General features: G+C 42.9%; 5 protein-coding genes across 6 annotated transcripts; 3 read left to right on the top strand and 2 right to left on the bottom strand.

Moving 5' to 3' along the window:
• Nucleotides 1–1,291: 1,291 nt before the first annotated feature.
• Nucleotides 1,292–3,009, top strand: EAE98_006226 (uncharacterized protein; the record flags this gene model as incomplete). The annotated part of the gene is made up of 3 exons (XM_038953848.1): nt 1,292–1,657; nt 1,707–1,939; nt 1,989–3,009. The coding sequence occupies 3 exons, from the start codon at nt 1,292–1,294 to the stop codon at nt 2,956–2,958; spliced, it is 1,569 nt and encodes a 522-aa protein (XP_038809638.1). The 3' UTR covers nt 2,959–3,009.
• A 1,957-nt stretch (nt 3,010–4,966) lies between these two features.
• EAE98_006227 (uncharacterized protein) lies at nt 4,967–6,430 on the bottom strand (the record flags this gene model as incomplete). 2 transcript variants are annotated; one of them, XM_038953849.1, is made up of 8 exons in its annotated part: nt 4,967–5,015; nt 5,100–5,518; nt 5,698–5,709; nt 5,756–5,812; nt 5,865–5,932; nt 6,046–6,127; nt 6,185–6,264; nt 6,322–6,430. In XM_038953849.1, 8 exons carry the CDS (start codon nt 6,428–6,430, stop codon nt 4,967–4,969), a joined length of 876 nt encoding a protein of 291 aa, XP_038809639.1. The 2 variants fall into 2 exon arrangements, with proteins under 2 accessions (XP_038809639.1, XP_038809640.1); XM_038953850.1 differs by having other exon boundaries at nt 5,100–5,709.
• A 1,140-nt stretch (nt 6,431–7,570) lies between these two features.
• Nucleotides 7,571–8,691, bottom strand: EAE98_006228 (uncharacterized protein; the record flags this gene model as incomplete). The annotated part of the gene is made up of 2 exons (XM_038953851.1): nt 7,571–8,560; nt 8,632–8,691. The coding sequence occupies 2 exons, from the start codon at nt 8,689–8,691 to the stop codon at nt 7,571–7,573; spliced, it is 1,050 nt and encodes a 349-aa protein (XP_038809641.1).
• A 1,630-nt stretch (nt 8,692–10,321) lies between these two features.
• Nucleotides 10,322–13,616, top strand: EAE98_006229 (uncharacterized protein). The gene is made up of 4 exons (XM_038953852.1): nt 10,322–10,997; nt 11,272–11,359; nt 11,879–12,073; nt 12,141–13,616. Exons 1-4 carry the CDS (start codon nt 10,813–10,815, stop codon nt 12,792–12,794), a joined length of 1,122 nt encoding a protein of 373 aa, XP_038809642.1. The 5' UTR covers nt 10,322–10,812; the 3' UTR covers nt 12,795–13,616.
• A 697-nt stretch (nt 13,617–14,313) lies between these two features.
• On the top strand, nt 14,314–17,700 carry EAE98_006230 (uncharacterized protein; the record flags this gene model as incomplete). The annotated part of the gene is made up of 3 exons (XM_038953853.1): nt 14,314–14,346; nt 14,411–14,507; nt 14,564–17,700. The coding sequence occupies 3 exons, from the start codon at nt 14,314–14,316 to the stop codon at nt 17,698–17,700; spliced, it is 3,267 nt and encodes a 1,088-aa protein (XP_038809643.1).
• Nucleotides 17,701–19,508: the final 1,808 nt, after the last annotated feature.

A 19,508-nucleotide genomic window follows, 5' to 3' on the forward strand; every position in this document is an offset into this window, starting at 1 on the left:
TCGTGATCTCCTTTTGTGATCTCCTTTCGGCATAGTTGCAAGAAGGGTTCACCTCCGCAATCGCTTGATCCCCGGTACCTTTTCTTTTCAATCCATACCCAGGTACCGGTCTTGTGCTGTGCCCCCTTTGAACTTATCCGATATTCAATGAGATTCGCCGAAGAGTTGGCTTAATACATATGGATATGTATCCGCATTCCAGCTGGTTTCCAAAATAAACAGTCGGGAGAATGCTTCCATACATATACTCAAGTCTACGCATACCTGGCGTTGTAAAGATAAATAATTACGTCAATACCTTCCTTCTTATCTCCAAACAAACGAATGCTAGCAGTCTGGGTCTGTAACTATTGAATTGGAGAAGAAAAGGGGGGAATTGATCTTCAGAGTTCGAGATGTAACAATTTACGAGAAGAGGGGATGCAAATCTTTTAACGAGAAGTGTTCTTAGTACTGGTTTGATTGATCCGACTTTCGTCGTGGTCTATTACGGATGTCAAATTTTATCATTCAATTGATGATATTTCCCGCCAACGGCCAAGAAAAAAACACAAGGATCAGAAGCATGTCTTTCAACCAGCTCTAAACCTCATTTGGTTCATTTAATTTAAACTATCTCAATTACATGGGTCTTATCATTGGTCGATCTCTTCATTTTAATTCCCGTTCAACATTAGCGTCAGGAACACAACATTATGGCTTTTCACATGTCCAATCAATCTTGGAATTGAACGGAAGATAAAAGCCTAATTGAGGTTAAATTCATGGTTTCTATCTATCATCCAATTTCCTATGCCGCCTGTGCAAAGCCTGTTAAAGACTCAATGTGAACTAACGTGTGATGAGAAAGATAGGAAAGAGGAAATGGGGAAATGCCTTGACCTTTTTGGTGGGCGTTCCTAAACCATTCCTATATGGAATTGGTGACCTGCAAGCGCAGATACCTCCAACTGAACCGTTTATCCACCCGCCCACCTTCACTCCCCTACATCTTTTATCCTCGTCCTTCTCTTCAATATCAAGTGTGTTCAAAGTTCACTCTTTTTTGGTTGCTCGTCGCCATTACGCTCATTAAATTTGCTATAGAAAGCAACTCACTCATTTTGAATCCGACTCGTTATTGACTTTATTGACTTCGTGGGTATCATTAGTCTGAGGGGGAAAACATAATACGCCAAGTTTTCGCAAACACATACGAGAGGAAGGAAGGATACACGCAGAACAAGAAGCGCATCAAAGATCTTGCAATACGAGCTGCATCTGGTTGATCGCAGACTTCACCACTTTCACAATGAAGTTCCTCAATGTACCAATCGCAATTGCTGCCGCAGCAATCTTATTATTACCTTGCGAAGCCAAGCTGGGCCATGGGCTATCCCATCTCGATATCTTACAAAAACGACACTCTCATAATAGACTTCATGCATCATCACGAGCAGAAGATTCTAAGAACTTGTTACAAAAGCGTGATACTTGCGCATTTCCAACGGATGCTGGATTGGTTGCTGTTACACCCGATTCTAAAAATGCGGGATGGGCAATGAGTCCAGATCAAGCTTGTACTCCAGGCTCATATTGTCCATATGCTTGCCCTCCTGGTCAAGTGATGGCGCAATGGAATCCAAAAGCCACTTCATACACTTATCCATTATCTATGGTATGTTGGGATAATTTTGGGCCTAAATGAAATATTAATCGTTTCGCAGGATGGAGGACTATACTGCGACTCAAACGGCAAAGTCAGCAAACCATTCTCCAACCAACCTTATTGTGTGTCAGGGACTGGTACAGTTGGAGTTGTAAATAGCTGTGGTGGAAGCGTTTCATTCTGTCAAACGGTTCTACCTGGAAACGAGGCTATGTTAATTCCAACATCAGTGGATGGGTCCTCTCAATTGGCGGTTCCAGGTACAAGCTACTGGTGTGAAACCGCAGCCCAGTAAGTATTGAATATCATACTGTGATTTTGTTGTCCTAACAGTCTATAGCTACTATATCAATGCTCCAGGAGTCTCGACTGCTGATGCTTGTATTTGGGGTGATGGCTCAAAACCTATTGGAAATTGGGCTCCATATGTTGCCGGAGCTAACACTGTCGCTAACGGTGATACCTACCTTAAAATTGGTTGGAATCCAATTTGGACATCCTCCTCCCTTTCGGATACCATGCCTACTTTTGGTATCAAAATTGAATGTTCTGGGTCTGGATGTAATGGGCTTCCTTGTTCAATTGATCCATCAGTTGATGGAATCGGAGGAGTTACCAGCGCCGATCAAGCTGCAGGGGCTGGAGGTGCCAACTTTTGTGTTGTCACTGTCCCTTCAGGTCTAACTGCCGATGTTGTGGTGTTTGAGCTTGGCGGTTCTGGATCTTCGGCTTCCTCATCATCTAAAGCTGCTTCAAGTAGTGCTTCGCCAACTCCTTCACCAACCCCAACTCCAACTCCCAGCTCATCATCTTCTACTCCAACTACTTCGTCAACTCCACCTCCATCAACTAGCAGTTCTATCTCTTCTACATCTACATCCTCATCTACATCTTCTCCTTCTTCGTCTTCCTCCTCCTCTTCCTCCTCTTCCTCCTCCTCCTCCTCATCCTCCTCCTTTTCGTCTTCCTCTTCCGCAATCTTATCCTTGTCGATTTCTACCAAAGCGAGCCCAACTTCCTCACTTTTCAGCCACACAACGACCTCTATTGTTGCTTCCGCCTATCCAACCGACGAAGCTCACGTGTTTCTTCAAGCTGGAAATTCTACTGTTGGCGCATCGAGTGTTTCCCTTGCCCAAACTGTTTCCAGCACTGGCACTAGCACTGGAGCAATGAGTCCAATCGCAAGTGCCGCCGAAACCGCTTCTGCAACAGCGTCAAGTACCAAGAAATCGGTAGCTACATCAACTGAATTATCAAATTCGATATTTGGCCTCGTCCTCCTCCTTGCCATCGGCTGCTTAATCTGATCGCTGTCATTTGATGATACTATATCCTCATTATCATCATATAATTTCCCATCTCCTGGATATCTTTTCAAATACTATCTTCTAATACGTCTGGACCACGTAATGTTTTCTTCGGCTTCGCCTTTATCATGACTTCTTTTTCTGTCCAACACATACATTCTTATATTATTTTTGCTCAACGCAACATTCCCTTTTGCTTCGAATTATTTCTTCAAACCGAATATATCACCTATGGTGCAGGAGTTCCCGAATACTCCATATCCTAGACATGTCATCTTTGAAGTCTATCGGAACCAGTTTCCTTGCCATTTTTTTCTGTCGTATTTATACCCCTATTTTATGCTTATTCGTATCACGGATTGGAGGGAGACGGAGTGATGGATTCAAGTGTTTTTACTTGATTACCTTTTTTAAATTTTTATGATGCGTATATGTGATTGATGTTCATACACGATTCTTTTGGCGCGGACTTTAGTCTTTTTTGGAACGAACTTTTTACAGGAACAATCTCTGTCCTATCTCTTTCTTGTGAAGATTGGACCAGGGGTTTGGAAAAGCGAGTGGGCTTGGCGAGCCTTACTTGGTGGGCGGGTGGCTGGACTTGGAAATTATTATTCATATAATATTTATATCTAATGTTGAGATATGGTGATGATTGGATGGTAGAGGGATTGACGCTGGTGATATATGGATTGGAATTGGAATTAGTAGATGAGAGAAGATTGGAAGGAAGAAGAAACGGCATGCTGATTTGGTGCGGAATTTGGTGGTGGAGTGGAAGACATGGAATGAGACTGGAGAAGATGGTTTGGTTATGTAGTAAAGGGATGAATGGAGATATTTTTCCGACGTTTATACCTACCTAGTACTTTATTTCATTGATTTCTCGTTGTGACAATTTCGTACCTATCTCCCTCACTCCCTTCTATATGGGTGATAGAAATCTCGACATTGCAGATTCTTATCATAACTACCTATTATACAATGATTATTCAATCCATACACTACGCAATCTGCGGGAATGGAAGAACTTTCCAATTTAATCCGTTCATTCCATCTCCATGGCATCACCGCAAATAAACCCCAAATATCTCGATCCATCTCACCTATACGTTCATCTTTGTATAGTTTATGCACAAGAAAACAGCTAGGCTCGAACTGTAGAGGATATGCTTATCACTATGCTATATGATAGTATGAATAAAATCACATTAATTGACTATCTATCTACAGAACGAGTATTAGTATACTTCGAGTTGAAGTTGAGCCGTTGATATACCACCTAATTGAATGAGATAGGGAGACGCATTTCCTGATTCGTGCTTGAGGGAATATATATGTAATTTGGGAAATTTTCTGAAGTAGGGTGGGTCTATGGATGAGGTTGGTTTGATATCTTTTTAGCTTGCATTCAAATCATGTGTATGTATGTGTTTGTGTGTTTGTGTGTGTATATATCAGTGTGGTTCTACGATTATCTTTATGTTTTACGATATAGTTATTTTGAGAATAGACTAATTTCATATCAGGATCCTATATCGTGTATACACCGGATGAGAGATTAGTTGAGGTGATTTCATAACATGATTTATTTAAGCTTGTATATAAATGCAAAATTCTACTATGCATAGGTAGGTAATAACGGTTTCTCATTCGTTCTCGCTAAGGTGAGCGTTGTATATTCATTTATTAAATAGACATGGGCGAACATTTGACTAGGCAATCTTACAGAACCTCGCTAGCAAAATTGGTACAAGAGTACACTATTTGGCTCATGGTTTGTTATATTGACTAGATTCCTTACACACTCTGAATTGTAATTCCACCTTGAATGATCTTACGTTATTGTTCTGTCGAAAATATTGAGATGTATTTGTTAATAGTGTCTGTATTGTGCATAAAAGTTACCTAGGTATGAATATTGACATTTTGAAACGAGCTCTTATATACACTTCCTCTCCCCTGCCTTCTTCCCTCTTTTTTTCCGTACTCCCAACTCTCGTTTCATTTAGAGGTTAGTGGTACCAGTAGCAATCAAGTCCAACCAAGCTGCAAGTCTGTTTTCATCAATAATTAGCCATCATAGTCTCCAAATACCAATTCCTCGATAGAAATAAAGAAAGTGAGGAACTGCTACTAACCTGTATCCTGCCTTGGCAATCTGCAACTTAACGACTGGGATCGCGGCTGTGTAATATCCATTGGTGCTCAAATCACCTGACTCGACCGCGGAAACTCCATCTACCAAAACAGTACTGCAAACATAGGCATTTGTATCAGATGCCCAAACCATTGAGGAAGTAACTGGGTCATCGATATCGATATTTTTAGTCCAGCCTGCTTTCAAGGAAGAATATGTTCCGGTTTTAATGGCGGTGGTAAGAGTTGCTGCCCATGTCTTGGCATCAGAAAGTGCGTAACCGCCAGTGTATTGTTCGGGAATAGCAGTGTCCCAAATTGAATGAAGGTTGGTTTTTTTGCCGGCGTAGGTAACGGAGATGGTGTTACCACCTACATCGAGGTTTTCATCGTGGAGAGGTTGGTGGATGTCGCCGAGAAACTAGGATGTATGAGCAAGGGGTGGTTATGGATATATTGACGGTTCGCCCACGTGGGGACAAAAATGGTACGGAGCATCTTTTTTGTGCGAGATGTCCATGTGCCTTGAAAATGACATGTAGAATAGGGAGAATGGAGACATGATGGAATCCAGAATTGGGAGAGGAAATCAGAACATACGTGAATGATCATCTAGGGAATATTAGTAATGGTTTCTGAAAGAAGGATTGGTGCTTACCTTGGCAGCAATGTCCAAATTGGCAGCACTTGCAGTGCCCTTTTGTAAGATGGTTGTCTATTGTGGATTAGCATCACTTGTAAATGACATTGATCTACGACAGACTCACGTAGTTGTTGATGGCACTAATGACACATCCTGCAGACCCACAATCTCTGGAGTATGAAACGCCACAAGCTGAAAAAGTGTTGCATCAGCATCGTTTTACTCGACAAGGTAACTGAGTTGAGCAGAAAAGTTTCCCCTTATCATAAACTTGAGGAACTCGTTATGAAAATCTCTTTACTCACAAGTAGGTGGGCTATCTTGAGCATCAATGTAATGGAAAGGTGCCGAGAAAGTTCCAGCAGTGGTGTATCGGTATGAATCAGCCTGTAGAGGGTTTAGAAAAATGCATGTTCACTTTCATATTTATATCGGAAGACTAACCCAGGTAGCAACAGAGGCCAAATAATCTGTGCTGGTATCACCCAAAATGTCTTGGAAATAGGTCTTTGTGGCGGTAGAGACTGCGGAAGCGTGATATTAGAGATCCGTCTGATATCATGGTAAAGATCATTACTCACCGAAGTTAGTGGCAACGTATCCAACAGTGTAATGCCCCAAGGTACCCCAAGCGTAGGTAGCTGGGACCCAAGAGGAAATGAGAAGAGCTGCACTAGTTTGAACCTTCATGATGAAGTTGGAACGCCAAGAAAGATGGAGAAAAAAGCCGTGGGGATTGATCTGCTGTTGGAAAGGATTGCTGGTTGATCAAAAGCTTGGATGGAAATACATAACTCTTTATACTTCAGACAATGGATTATATCGTCCACATACTAAGAGTGGCATCAATGTGGGTTGTGACGTCCTACATGTGAAGCTATCCACATCGTTTTTCCCCTCCGTGATGGTGGTTATGAAAGAGGCAGGTACCACTTAAATTTGCCTTCCCATCCCACCCATTTTCCACCCACCCTCAGAGATCTTCAACACCACCCACGAATAACACATCAAAGATACGGAACGATCTCGACGCGCATATACCAAACTACTGATAGCATAAATCGGGGACGGCCGTTGTCCGCCAAGATTTTTGTTCTTCTTCAAATATGTACAAGGATTCCAAGAGTTGGTATAGAGCAATGCTCGTGAGTGGAATGCCAAGCACTCGCCAGACCACAAGTTTCTCATTCTAGAAACATGCACGATAGCCACCATTCAACCACCTTCCCGACTTGTTGCGAATTCCCGATTATCACTGGATATCATAAATAAATTCGTAACATGAAGAGTATCGCTGCTCATTGTATGGTCGGAATAAAAAAGAGGACTAGCAACTACCGTCTTCTCCGCATATATGCAGGTCAGAGATGAATCTACAGGGACGTAGATAAAAGATAACCAATTATCCTTACATGTGTGCTTGGAGATATGAATTGAAAGGTTGCGTGGTGGTTATAAAGTATTAAAGTATTAAGGTTGTTTAGTAAGTCTTCGGGGGATCTGCTGAACTTGGAGAAGTGTGATCTTTGTCAGCGGATCCATCTTCCTATTTTGCCAATCGGTTTGTACACGTCCATATTTCTGTATTGCATGCGGAATTCCTGTGTCAAGTTTCTCCATTGTCCGTCCGGCCATCGGGGACGAGGCTGCAGTTGCAAAGGGAATTCCCACAGAAATGAGCTTGTAGAAAATACTTGAATTGGTACGAGTCTACAAAATTTAGACAGATCATACTATCTACCACATACAAAACTGTATTAGGTATCTTTTTCCCACGAACGCCCGATTGCGCCTCGATATACCATCCTTGATACACATGATAAATTAGTTTTAGTCTTCGGCCATATCGATATCCCCATCAGCATCACTGCTCTTCTTCTTTTTCGATTTCTTCTTTTCCTTCTTCTCCCCACTGTCCTTATCTCTCTTTCTCTTCTTCTCTTTCTTCTCTCCATCTTCGGCTGGTGCCTCGAATTCTTCGGCCCTCTTCTTCATCTTCTCCTCTTTCTCCTCCCTCTGCTTCTCTATTCTTTCCTCTTGAGCTTTCCTCTCCTTTGCTTGCTTGCCCAAGAAGTACTCTCCACTCTCAATTTGTAGATCAACCTTGCTCTTCTCTTGTGCTGGTGGGAATGGGGTGTAAACCTTCTTGCTCTTGTCGGTAACGTTTCTAGGCACTCTTCTCTTGTTCAAATTCCTCTTCTTGAATTGTGGCAGAAATCTATCCCAACTCTCGCCCGCTAATTCTGGGTCCTTTGCCAACTCTCGCTTGATCATTAATTCCTTGATGTGATAGATAGGATGAATGTTGGCCATGCAATCTTCGATGATTCGTCGAATCTCTTTTAGACCTTTGTAAGGACCCATTGCTGATACGGTATTTCCTTGAACTAGTAGATAGCATTCTGTAAGGAGTTCCAACGCTTTCAAGGTGCTTCCATTTGGACCTAAGATTCTCTGTCTTCTCTTCACGAATCGTTCCTTATTTCGAACCAGGTTACGGATCTTGATAACATCGCATGCAACACCATCTTCAAGAATCTTGATCGCTTGTGGCGCAGGCACACTTCGTGCAAGTAACTTAATAAGATCTCGTGCGTTGAGAATAGCAGCTGGATCGTATGTCTTTCGGGTGGTCTTGACCGTCATAGAACCTTCGCGCAAATCAAGTGTCGCAGCAATACCATATTTCTCGAGTGATTTCATTATAAGTGGCCAGACTGTCTTAAGATATACTTCGCGATATTTGGGGAAGAGTGTGGCGAAGGAGGACTCTTCTGTGAAGGTACCGCCTGCATTGTCGGCAGGTGTGAATGCTTCAATCTGGGAGGTATTGATTAGTATTGCGCCGAACTTATGGAATTGAAAAACTTTAGAAGTCTTGGAGAATTTACCTTCCACTTATCAATATCATCTGTATCCCAAGGCTTTTCCTTGTTGTATACCGAAGGCATTGTGAATGCTGATGGTGAGGGGTGTTTGACTGGTGAAGCTTTCAAAATTAAAATTCCTACACAAAAAAAAGTTATGGCAGAATTACGAGTAGAATATTTTTGAGACTTTGCATTTGATCTAGGTTTCCGTAGTAGCTTGTAAGGTAAGCTCGTGGCTACGGTCATCAAAGAGTACTATTAGTGCATTAATCACGTGATATGGATCACGAGGTCCAATCCTGGGTCGGCTGAATCGGAATATTCGTTTACCCCTGAATATTCAAGCGGAGGATTGATTGACAAGATTGACAGATTTACAGATTGCTGGTGATTGAGGCGATTAGGATTAAAGTTATCAAATCGTGTTCCACGAATTCGTCATCCATAAACGTTTTTACTCCGTACCTGTACTCAGTACAACTCGGCCCTCTTTTTACCAGCTGAAGACCCTCATCTTATGTAGGATCTCAATGGTACCTACCCGTTAATGCCGTTCATGCCGTTCATGCCGTTCATGCCAGTTTATATCATTTATGCATATCATTGATCGATTTACGCTGATCGGCTCATTGGGGTAAATGGATATATATACACCTGAGCATCTCAGAATAGGTCCGCCATGCACATTACTCCGTACGTCTTTATTTATACGCACACATGATCGGGACAGGAAAGGACTAATCTATTGTTTCCAACTGGCTCGTGACACATTTTATTTTTATCCTTTCCTTCCTTGAGCTTCCTTCTAACCTACAGAAGTGACCGTAATCTTAAATTTCGATCTCAGGGGTAAACTAAAGATGTTCTCGATGGCTCGTTTTCAAGGATTCTGAATGGTCAGCCTTGTTAATTTCCTTGTAGACTGTTGAGATTGTCTCGATTGTTTATCGAGTGCCGATTGAGCTGATCCACTCAATTATCTCAGTTCGTCAGGAACTTTCAAACCCTTGTGCCGCCTTAGCGCCATGGTCGTGGATCATCTCCTCACAACCTCCACCCGGATACATATCATTATATATCGTATCGTATAGCTTGATCGAATCAGACGAATCAGACCTAGCATACGATACCAACTGTTGTGTATAGATTATGATAATTAGGGCTTGCATTGATCGCATGAGAGGATTCAAGAGAGGTTACACTCAATCTAGATGATAAGCTTACTTTGAGTGATGATTGCTTCCATTCATTCTCGTTCTGTCGTACTGCTTCTAGAAGATTGCTTTTTTTTATCCGTCCATCTATCTGAATCTTGAAACTTCATATTACCATAGCTTCTTAGCAGCAGCTTTAGTGAGATGGATGTTCCGATCTTGCATGCATCGATTGATGTGCTCAATGCTGTACCTAGAGATTTGCACAGAGTAGAGGAGATTCCGAGGAGATGAAGTGGTTCAATTCAATCATAACAATGTGAAAGTCCTACGTATTGTACTCCCAATTTCAAATACATTCTTTGACTTCCAAAGTAATGATGAGTCGGTAGATAACTCATTCCTCGTAGTAAAAATTGTACATTTTTGGAGCTTGTCATAATGTCATTATCAGGTACCTTGCGTCCGGGAGTATCCTTTTTATAGATTGTTTCGATTGCAGGGTAGCGCGAATGGATAAGGGGCGGCCAGGATCCAGCTGCCATTCCTTTTCCCTCAATAACTTCTCTCTCTACCTTTGCAACTCGGATTTGATACTTTGTATTGTAACATCATTTGCTGTCTCTTCATTCATCGTTCTCATATACCCAAAATTCAAATCGATCCCTTTTAAAAGTTTGAATATCATTGTCATTCGTTTGGGTCAACCGAAAAGTCTCGTGCTTCATTCACTTACCTGCAGTTCTCGAAGAATAATTTCATTCCAGCTACTAGTGTCAGCGTAGTCGCCCTCCTTCTAGTTATAATTCGAACGATCTCTGCTATTTTCGATATAGACATTTGAAGATATATAAAAGTTAAGGAACAGTCGATTTCAACCTTAATACAACCACATACCTCGCGTTCTATTTCGGACGTGATTTAATAACAACCCCCCCAAACCGCAACCACGGCTTCTACACTCGCTCCCATTTATCGGGCATCGCCCCTCGATATCCATCTGCGGCCTTCTTCAGGAGACTCAAGTCGAGATCTGCCTCCATTCCGAATGTCACCCTCAATAAGTGATGGGAGGCAATCACTGCCAATCATGCCACCCATGGATCCAATTTCTCGACCATCTTCGACCTCGACAGTGAACTCCTCTCTACACCATAGCGCATCACTGCCGCAACTACCTGGGCTATCAGCACTGGCTTCATTAGCTTCGGGTACAAGTTCACCACAATTGAGGTACGTTTAAATTGCGGAGGAAAATATAAATCGATGTTACTATTGTCTCGGATGATGGAAGGGTTTCAATCCAATTGGAGATGAAAGTTTTGAGTTCAATGCTTCTTGTTTCTTATAGAATGAACAAAGACAATCCATTCTCGAAGATATTTGGATTCAACATTGGGATTCCTTGAAGCTTTCATGGATAAGGGAATTGTAGTTTCATATGATTGAATTCTATGATGCACAGCATACTAAAGCATGGTTCAAAAGCTAATTTAGCACACTATAGAGCATTCAATGTTGGACAAAATGTAAATATGGGGTATGCGACATCATCACCATCTGCTACATCCGGAGGAGGGCAAAACAATTCACCAGTATGTTGTATATTCTCTTTTTTCACCTGCCACCTTATGCCACTATACGTCGTCTATTTGTATCAAACTCCCGTTCTATTCTTTATATGGTCATTGTTCAGAAAATCGCCGGGAACATTCTACAATGTCTCTCTCTGAGTCTGATGATCTGATCTCCATGTAACAGGTTTATTTACCTTTTCCATTTTCTTCCTTTCCTAATCCATATTCTTCGTCCTGTCCCTCCTATCCTACCAATCCTTGGGGATTGATGTGCCGATAAGTATTATACGGTCACCTTTTCTTCAAAGGTCCATCATCCCTTGTCATTTAGTCTTTTATGATCAACCGTACTCGGGATTTTCCGTCCGTGCCTGCCCATCCCACTACTTCCTACCTCAAGCGATATCAGCAAGAGCAATCTGCGAGAATTTTCGTTCCTTCCCAATCTCCGATAACGATAGCGATTTTGCAAATTATCATACTATCAATACCACAATCATGGCTACAATGGCTAACAATGATCGCGAAACCCAACAGCCTACCTGTCAGAATTGTCAGACTTCCACGACTCCTTTATGGCGAAGAGATGAAATAGGTTCGGTATTATGCAATGCTTGTGGTCTCTTCCTGAAATTGCACGGGCGACCTCGGCCGATAAGCCTCAAGACAGATGTTATCAAGAGTCGAAATCGCGTTAAGAGTTCGGGCACTGCTCAGGGTGCAAAGAAAAAGGTGTTTATTTATTCTATCATAATTGTTTTTGCAGAAGTGGCACCATGGCTAACGCGTTCTGTCGCAGACTCTATACGAAGCTAATGGTCTTGACCAAGCGCGATCGCAAGCTGGCACACCACCGCCAGGTTCACTTGGACATAGAAGAGCATCAGGAAAGTCTGCCAATGGTCATTCAGATGGATCGAACTCTCCTATCTCCAGAACTGCGACTCCTTCGATGTATGGTAATCATTTACCCCCATTCAACGGAAATGGCTTGGAAGAACATCATTACAATCATTCCCCGTCTCTTCCGCCTATGCACATCCGACAACCTTCTCCTGGCGATATACGGTCCACGTCCCCATCTATGAATGGTCCGCATGGCCTTGAAGTGCCTCAGACATACGAACAGCTTATCGCCCAGAATTCTTCTTTGAAAACTCGCGTCAACGAGCTGGAGGTTATAAACGAACTCTTTCGTGGTCGAGTTACCCAACTTGAACAGGATGAAGCCAATGCGAATCAAGGAGTGGCGATGCTTAGAGAATCAGAGCATAATTTAATGAATCGACTCGAGGAATCTCAACGTCGAGAAAATCAATTGAAGCGTCGCCTGGATGATGTTGAACGTGAACTCAACGAATTGCGTGACGGGGCACCTCGCGCTAAGAAAATGCGTGTTGCAGATATGGTTGGGGACAGTGAGTCGTCAACTCCACAATCAGTCACTTCATAGTTCAGCAAAATCACCACCACCTCTCATTGATCTTATGCGATTCATGAAAATATCAAGATTGGCGTGTGGCGTTTTTTTGCTTCTTGTCAATGGATGATACCACATAACGAACCCTTTCCTCTACTCTAGTGCAGCACATTGATCCCAATGGAAATTTGTTTGCATTCTCTTCACATCAAACTGCTACTGGTACTCCAGTATCCACCCATATTGATGGATTGTACTACTACAAAAATATGCGCTTCCTTTCTTGCATTTCTTTCCCATGTCATGTTTATGATCCTCATCACATCACCAAAAAAATTATTCGGGTAGACGCATGGATGGTCGCGTCACCACTTTAATGTCAAAATAATAAGCCACCCACCTTTCGCTTTCGACATCTTTTAACTATTGCAATTCACGACACCCGTTTTAGACTTGGACATGCAACAGCATGAAGTCTGTCGTACACTTCACGATTGGCAACGCTGTTGAGGAAAGGAGGAACTCTAAGCTATAAGTTTCAATGGAGAGTTAGGAGTAGATGTGAAGTTGTGTTCTTTCTCGCCAGGTTTTCCTCCCCCTTCTGCTCATGCACGACGCAAAAATCAAAGCTCGTGCTGTCCATGCATGTTCATGCACTATCGCTTCCCTTTTTGCAACGAATGCCGGTCCAATATTCGAATAGCAAGCGCATGGCAGCGTTGTGATATAGTTTAGCCTTTATTGATGAGATAATTCCGTTTCGGGAGCAAAATAAAAGTTCATGGTTCTGAAGACTCCATTTCTCCCGTTCTTATGACATGATGCTGCGAAAATGATGAAAAAAAATCTCTTATCTCTCTCTCGAGCCTACTATCTATCACTATCTTATCATGCTATGCTATCTCTCTATCTATTATCTCCTTTTCTCCCGATATCGATGAATGGGCCTCCCGATCGACGAAAGCGGTGAAGGTTTCCCACGAAATTATTAGCTAACGATTGTGATGTGTATAACCTAATGCAAGAAAATAGCATCAACCTTTATTGGCCAAGCTGGAATATAGCTTGAATCAATCGACGAGCTTGAAAAGTGTAGTAGACCTCGAGTAGACATACTGACTTACTAGAACTGTGTTTGTGGGAATTGGCTGAAGTCGATATTTATGCGTTGGAAAGAAAGAGAAGAGCTGTAGGAGATTCCATAGTCCATAGTACTTTGCTCTGGTGTGCTCCGGTGGGTGATCTGACCCCGCGAAATTTAGGTTCAAGGAAGAGAGAGAGAGAGTACAGACCGGTGTTAGCAATTGTAGACGCTGTATCTGGTTTCCCATCTGAAAGGTTCGATTGACCAGTGCTCCTTCTTTTCGAACATGTAGTATTTCACTTCGAGATCCGTTCAAATAATAAAATAGATAATAAAATTTGTATTGCCATTCATCACATTGAAGTCGAAGTGACATTCTATGACGCGAAAACGAACCACTTTAAAGTCGTGGATCTTCAGGCGCGTCTTCCCAACATCAACCGCGTTCAACAACGAAAGGAAAATGACATGGCTACTATAAAACCTATTGAAGGCCGGACGGTGAGGATATCTCTAGGACTTCAGCTCACTATATAGTACTTACTAATGATTTACAAATCTACAGATCCATCAGATCCAGTCTGGCCAAGTAATTGTCGATTTATGTTCGGTGGTGAAAGAACTGGTGGAGAATAGTCTGGATGCTGGAGCAACGAGTATTGGTAAGAACGTTCACATACCTATACTCTTGAGATCTAGCTTACTAAAGATTCAATAGATGTGCGATTTAAAAATCAAGGACTCGAAGCAATCGAGGTACAAGACAATGGTGGTGGAATTTCTCCGCACAATTATGATACCCTAGCACTCAAACATTATACCTCGAAATTGACCACATACAACGACCTTACGACCCTTCAAACATTTGGATTCCGTGGCGAAGCCTTATCTTCACTATGTGCGCTCTCAAATTTTTCTGTCATTACATGCATGCCAGAAAGTGCCCCGAAAGGTACGAAGCTCGAATTCGAGATCTCAGGGAAGTTAAAAGGCACATCTGTTGTGGCGGCGCAAAAAGGAACTACGGTGATAGTAGAGAACCTATTCAACAATCTGCCAGTGAGAAGACGAGAGCTTGAGAAGAATATAAAACGAGAATGGAGTAAGGTTACAGGTGTTCTGGGACAATATGCTTGCATACAAACGGGTATCAAATTTACAGTCTCGCAACAGGCAGCTAAGGGCAAAAAGACAACAATTTTTTCTACAAAAGGAAATCCTACCACTAGAGAGAACATTGTTAACGTTTTTGGCGCGAAGACTCTTACCCAATTAATACCAATGGATTTACGTCTGGAGTTAGAGCCTACGAGTGGCCCCAGTCAGAAACGGAGTACACAAATTGATGATGGCACCAAAGACATCCGAATTATTGGTCATATTTCGCGTCCAGCTACGGGAGAAGGACGTCAAACTCCTGACAGGCAAATGTTTTTCGTAAATTCAAGACCGTGTGGACTTCCTCAAGTGGCAAAGGCTTTCAACGAGGTCTATAAATCATATAATGGATGGGGAAGCACTCAGTCCCCATTCATATTTGCTAACATCGAATTAGACACTCATTTGTATGATGTCAATGTTAGCCCTGACAAACGTACTATTTTACTACATGATCAGAGTCGTATGTTGGAGAACCTCAAGACGGCTCTTGCTGGACTTTTTGAAGGCCAGGACCATACAATACCAGTGTCTCAGTTGTCAGCACAGAAGCAACCGCAATATAAACAATTGACTATTAATCGAGAGGCTGCTAGTGCATCGAAAAATTTGCAAAAGCGTCCGCAAGCATCCCCGCAATCTGCCGAGCAGGGTGACGCGGAAGAAGAGGAGGAGGAAGAGGGAGAGGGAGAGCAAGCTTCGGGCGCAATCTCGGACTCTAGACGATCTAGTAACGCTCAAAGCACAGCTAGTCAGGATTCTCATGTGCAGTCTAATTCAAAAGCAAAACGTTCTTCTATATCACGAAACTCATTGTCGCGAGATGGCGCAGCTATAAGTTTGATTTCGAATTGGGTCGGTCGTAAGTCTGAGGAACGGAGTGATCAACAACCTGCACCTCCGAAGGCTATGCAAGATGTTAACCAAGGTCCGTCGAAGGAAAAGCAAAGATTGATATCCAAGTTTGGCAGGGAAGCTGCTCGGGTTGAGGAGGCTGAAGATGATCTTGTGAGCCCTGAAAGCTCGATTGCGACTGCTCAAGACTCTCAGCCTGCGCCCACTTATAGACCCCCTCGACACGTTGCTGATTTTAATGACCGGATGGCTGAGGCTAGCGTCTCGAGAGAAGGGTCAAAAGCGTTAGAAGGCGCTGAAGACCCGCCCAGTCCATCCCAGTTAGAACCACCCATTCCTCAACTTATATCACCATCCCCGATGTCTACTCCGGGAATACTGAGCTCGCTTGGAAGTAGCAGACCACAACGTTCTCAACAAGAGATGGCTACAATAACAATAGGTGATCATACTGTGATGAGCTCTATTGGAACACCTCCCCCTAAAAGATTGAAAGTTGACAATAGTTCTGCTTCCCTGCGTGAAAGTGGGAAACTTCAGCAGAATTTACCTATGCCATCTTTTGGGAAACGGCTTCTGCAACGATTCGGTGCACCTGGAACTCAAACCTCAGAAGCTAGCGATGATACAGATATGATCGATATAGAAGAGCCAGAATCTACGTTAGAAACCGCTGCACCTGGTTCCTCAAGCGCTTCTGATGCAGATGTCGATGAAGATTCACCAACAGCTTCTCCGGTAGATGAGGATGCTTCTGTGTTATCAGAAGCTCCTCCAGAAGACAATGCAGATGGAGAGGAGGAAGACGGAAAGTACTTGGATGAGAAGGAGAAAAAGGTTCGCGAAGAAGCGAAAGTCCAAGAGATGATTAAGGAGGTTGAAAGAACGGCTGCGCTACCATCTCAAGAAAATGTTTCTCGTGCAAAATTACTTGTCAAAGGTGGCGCGAAGAGGAAGGAATCCACGTTGAACCTGACACAGACTGTTGACACTACTGTTCTTGATATAAAACAGAAGTTTGAATCTTTGCAAGATGCACTCCCTTTGTACGCAAATCAAACTGCTTCTGCTTCTCAAGACGAAGCTCTCGATTCTGACGGTGCCGAAGAGCGGCTCTCCCTCACAATCTCCAAGAGTGATTTCGCTAAGATGAAAATTATTGGTCAATTCAATCTCGGCTTTATTCTCGCATCGAAAGCCCCTGAGCCGACGACTGAAAATGGTGGAATACAAACAGCAGATAATGTTTTCATTATCGATCAACATTCATCAGACGAAAAGTACAATTTTGAACGATTGCAAGCTACTACAATAGTACAATCGCAAAGATTGGTTTACCCCAAAACACTTTCTCTCACAGCACTCGAGGAAGAAATTGTAGCTGAAAACCTCGATATTTTGGAACAAAATGGATTTATTTTGACCATCGATCAATCATCCCAAGACGTAGGGGGAAGATGTCAACTTGTCTCTCTTCCTGTTTCTCGAGAAACCACTTTCTCAATTAATGATCTTGAGGAATTGATTGCGCTATTGGCGGAAAGTGGTGGTAGAGCCGGAATGGTAAGGCCGAGTAAAGTTAGAAAAATGTTCGCGATGAGGGCTTGTAGGAGTAGTATTATGATTGGGAAATCATTGACAAAGGGACAAATGGAAAAGGTGGTAAGGCATATGGGAGAGATTGAACAGCCGTGGAATTGTCCACATGGGAGACCTACCATGAGACATCTTTGCGGATTGGGTTTGTGGGATGGGGAGGGGGAGGGGTGGAAGGAGGATTTAGAGGGAGAAGGGAAGATAGATTGGGGTGGGTATGTGAGGATGAAGAGGGGGTTGGAGTAGATGGTATGATGGTATGATGGTGAGATGGTGGGATGAAGATATCGGGGATGATTGTTTTATGGGTTTTTTGTGGGGTTTCTATAGCATGGTGTTGGGGAAAGGGGAGGGAAGGAAAGATCTTTTGGGGTTTACACAGCACATTTTGCTATCGACAGTATCTGCGGATAAGAAATTTGCTAGATTTTGGGAGTTGGGGAAAGAAAAGTAAAGCGATGTAATTAATACATTCATGGAAGTATTTAAGTATTTAAGTGTTTTAGTTACCTAGGTATTAGATGTTAAAGGTGAGTAACTCGGTAAAATGAATGAATACTGTAGTTAGCGAGCTACCAGGTAGGCATTGTAAGATTATAATAGGTAGGTAGGTAGGTAGGTAGGTAGGTAGGTACTATTAGGATATGATATCCTACTTTGGACCTGAAATCAAAATTGGAAGGGAGGGGGGGATTTAATTGTCGTGTTTTTTTTTATTTTAGTTGAGGGTTAGAGGGAATGAATGAATGAATGGATGTGATGAGAAGGTTGTGATATATCGTCCGTGTGCGTGGTAAGGTTAGCGAGGATATTGTGGATGGGATGGGGTATGATGATGATGATGATGATGATGATAGGGGGGTGAGAATGATGATGACAAGGGGGTGAGGATATGGTGAAATGATGGTGAGTTGTGATATTGGTGTTTGGGTGGGTGGTGAGATTGGTGAGATTGGTGGGTTGGGGAGGGGAGGCGAGGCGAGGGAATGGTGGTAGGGAGATGGGGGATGGGGGATGAGAATTGGGAATTCGAAGATGGAAGATGGGAATTGGAAATTGGGATACTTGGGCTGGGAGGATTGAGATTGAGATTGAGATTGGGATGTTGGATTTGATCTGATCTGATTTGATTTAACTAGCTTTTACTTGGATACCTACCTAAGAAGGGGGAAGGGGAAGAGACAACTTAGGAGGATAAATCGGGATATATTGGGATGGGATGGATTGAATGGGGTTACTCGAGAGCGAATAGATGGTGAGTATCTAGTAGATGGTAGTAGTGGTTGTGGTTGTGAATAAACAAATCCGTAAACAGAGCCCCGAGCTCCGAGATCGGGTGAAGATGTGAGGATTTGAGGATTTGAGAATAGATGTGCGAGGTCGCTGGTGCGGCGATGTTGTGTTTTGTATTTTGTAGTTTGTATTTTGCGGGGTTGTTTTGTAGGGGAGATATCATATCGTAGATAGATAGGGATGGGGATAGGGATAGGGATATGGATAGGGATAGGGATACCTAGGTAGGGATAGGGATACCTAGGTAGGGATCGATAGATTTAAGAGGGGATCTCGGGGCCGATGGAAAGCGAGATAGGTACTGTATGTACTAGGTAGGTATGTATGTATGCATAGGCACACACCGAAATAGGATGAGCGAATGGAATTAGATAGAGTTGGATTGATTTGGATGGAATGGGATGGAATAGGAAGGTGGCTGGAGACTGGATGGTATCCATACTCGTAGTGGTGCGGTAGGTACTAGGTAATGGAGATCTTATTTCGGGATCGGGGGTTCGGCTTGTTTGTGGATGAGATGGATGGATGGGATGGATGGATGGATGGATGAGGGGGATTGGGGAACGGAATTCCCGTGGTGGTGGGGGACGGGTGGTGGGAGGTGAGATGGGAGAGGCACGTGAGAGGGTGATGGATAACGAGGGCTAGAGTTGGATTGGATTGGATTGGCTTGATATGAAGATTAAGATGTTGATGATCTATTTTGATAGTATGTTGAGGATGACTTTGAATATCTTGATTACTAAGTACTGACTGATACT

The sequence above is a fragment of the Botrytis deweyae genome (genome assembly GCF_014898535.1).
Source record: "Botrytis deweyae strain B1 chromosome Unknown BDEW_013, whole genome shotgun sequence".
NCBI lineage: Eukaryota > Fungi > Ascomycota > Leotiomycetes > Helotiales > Sclerotiniaceae > Botrytis > Botrytis deweyae.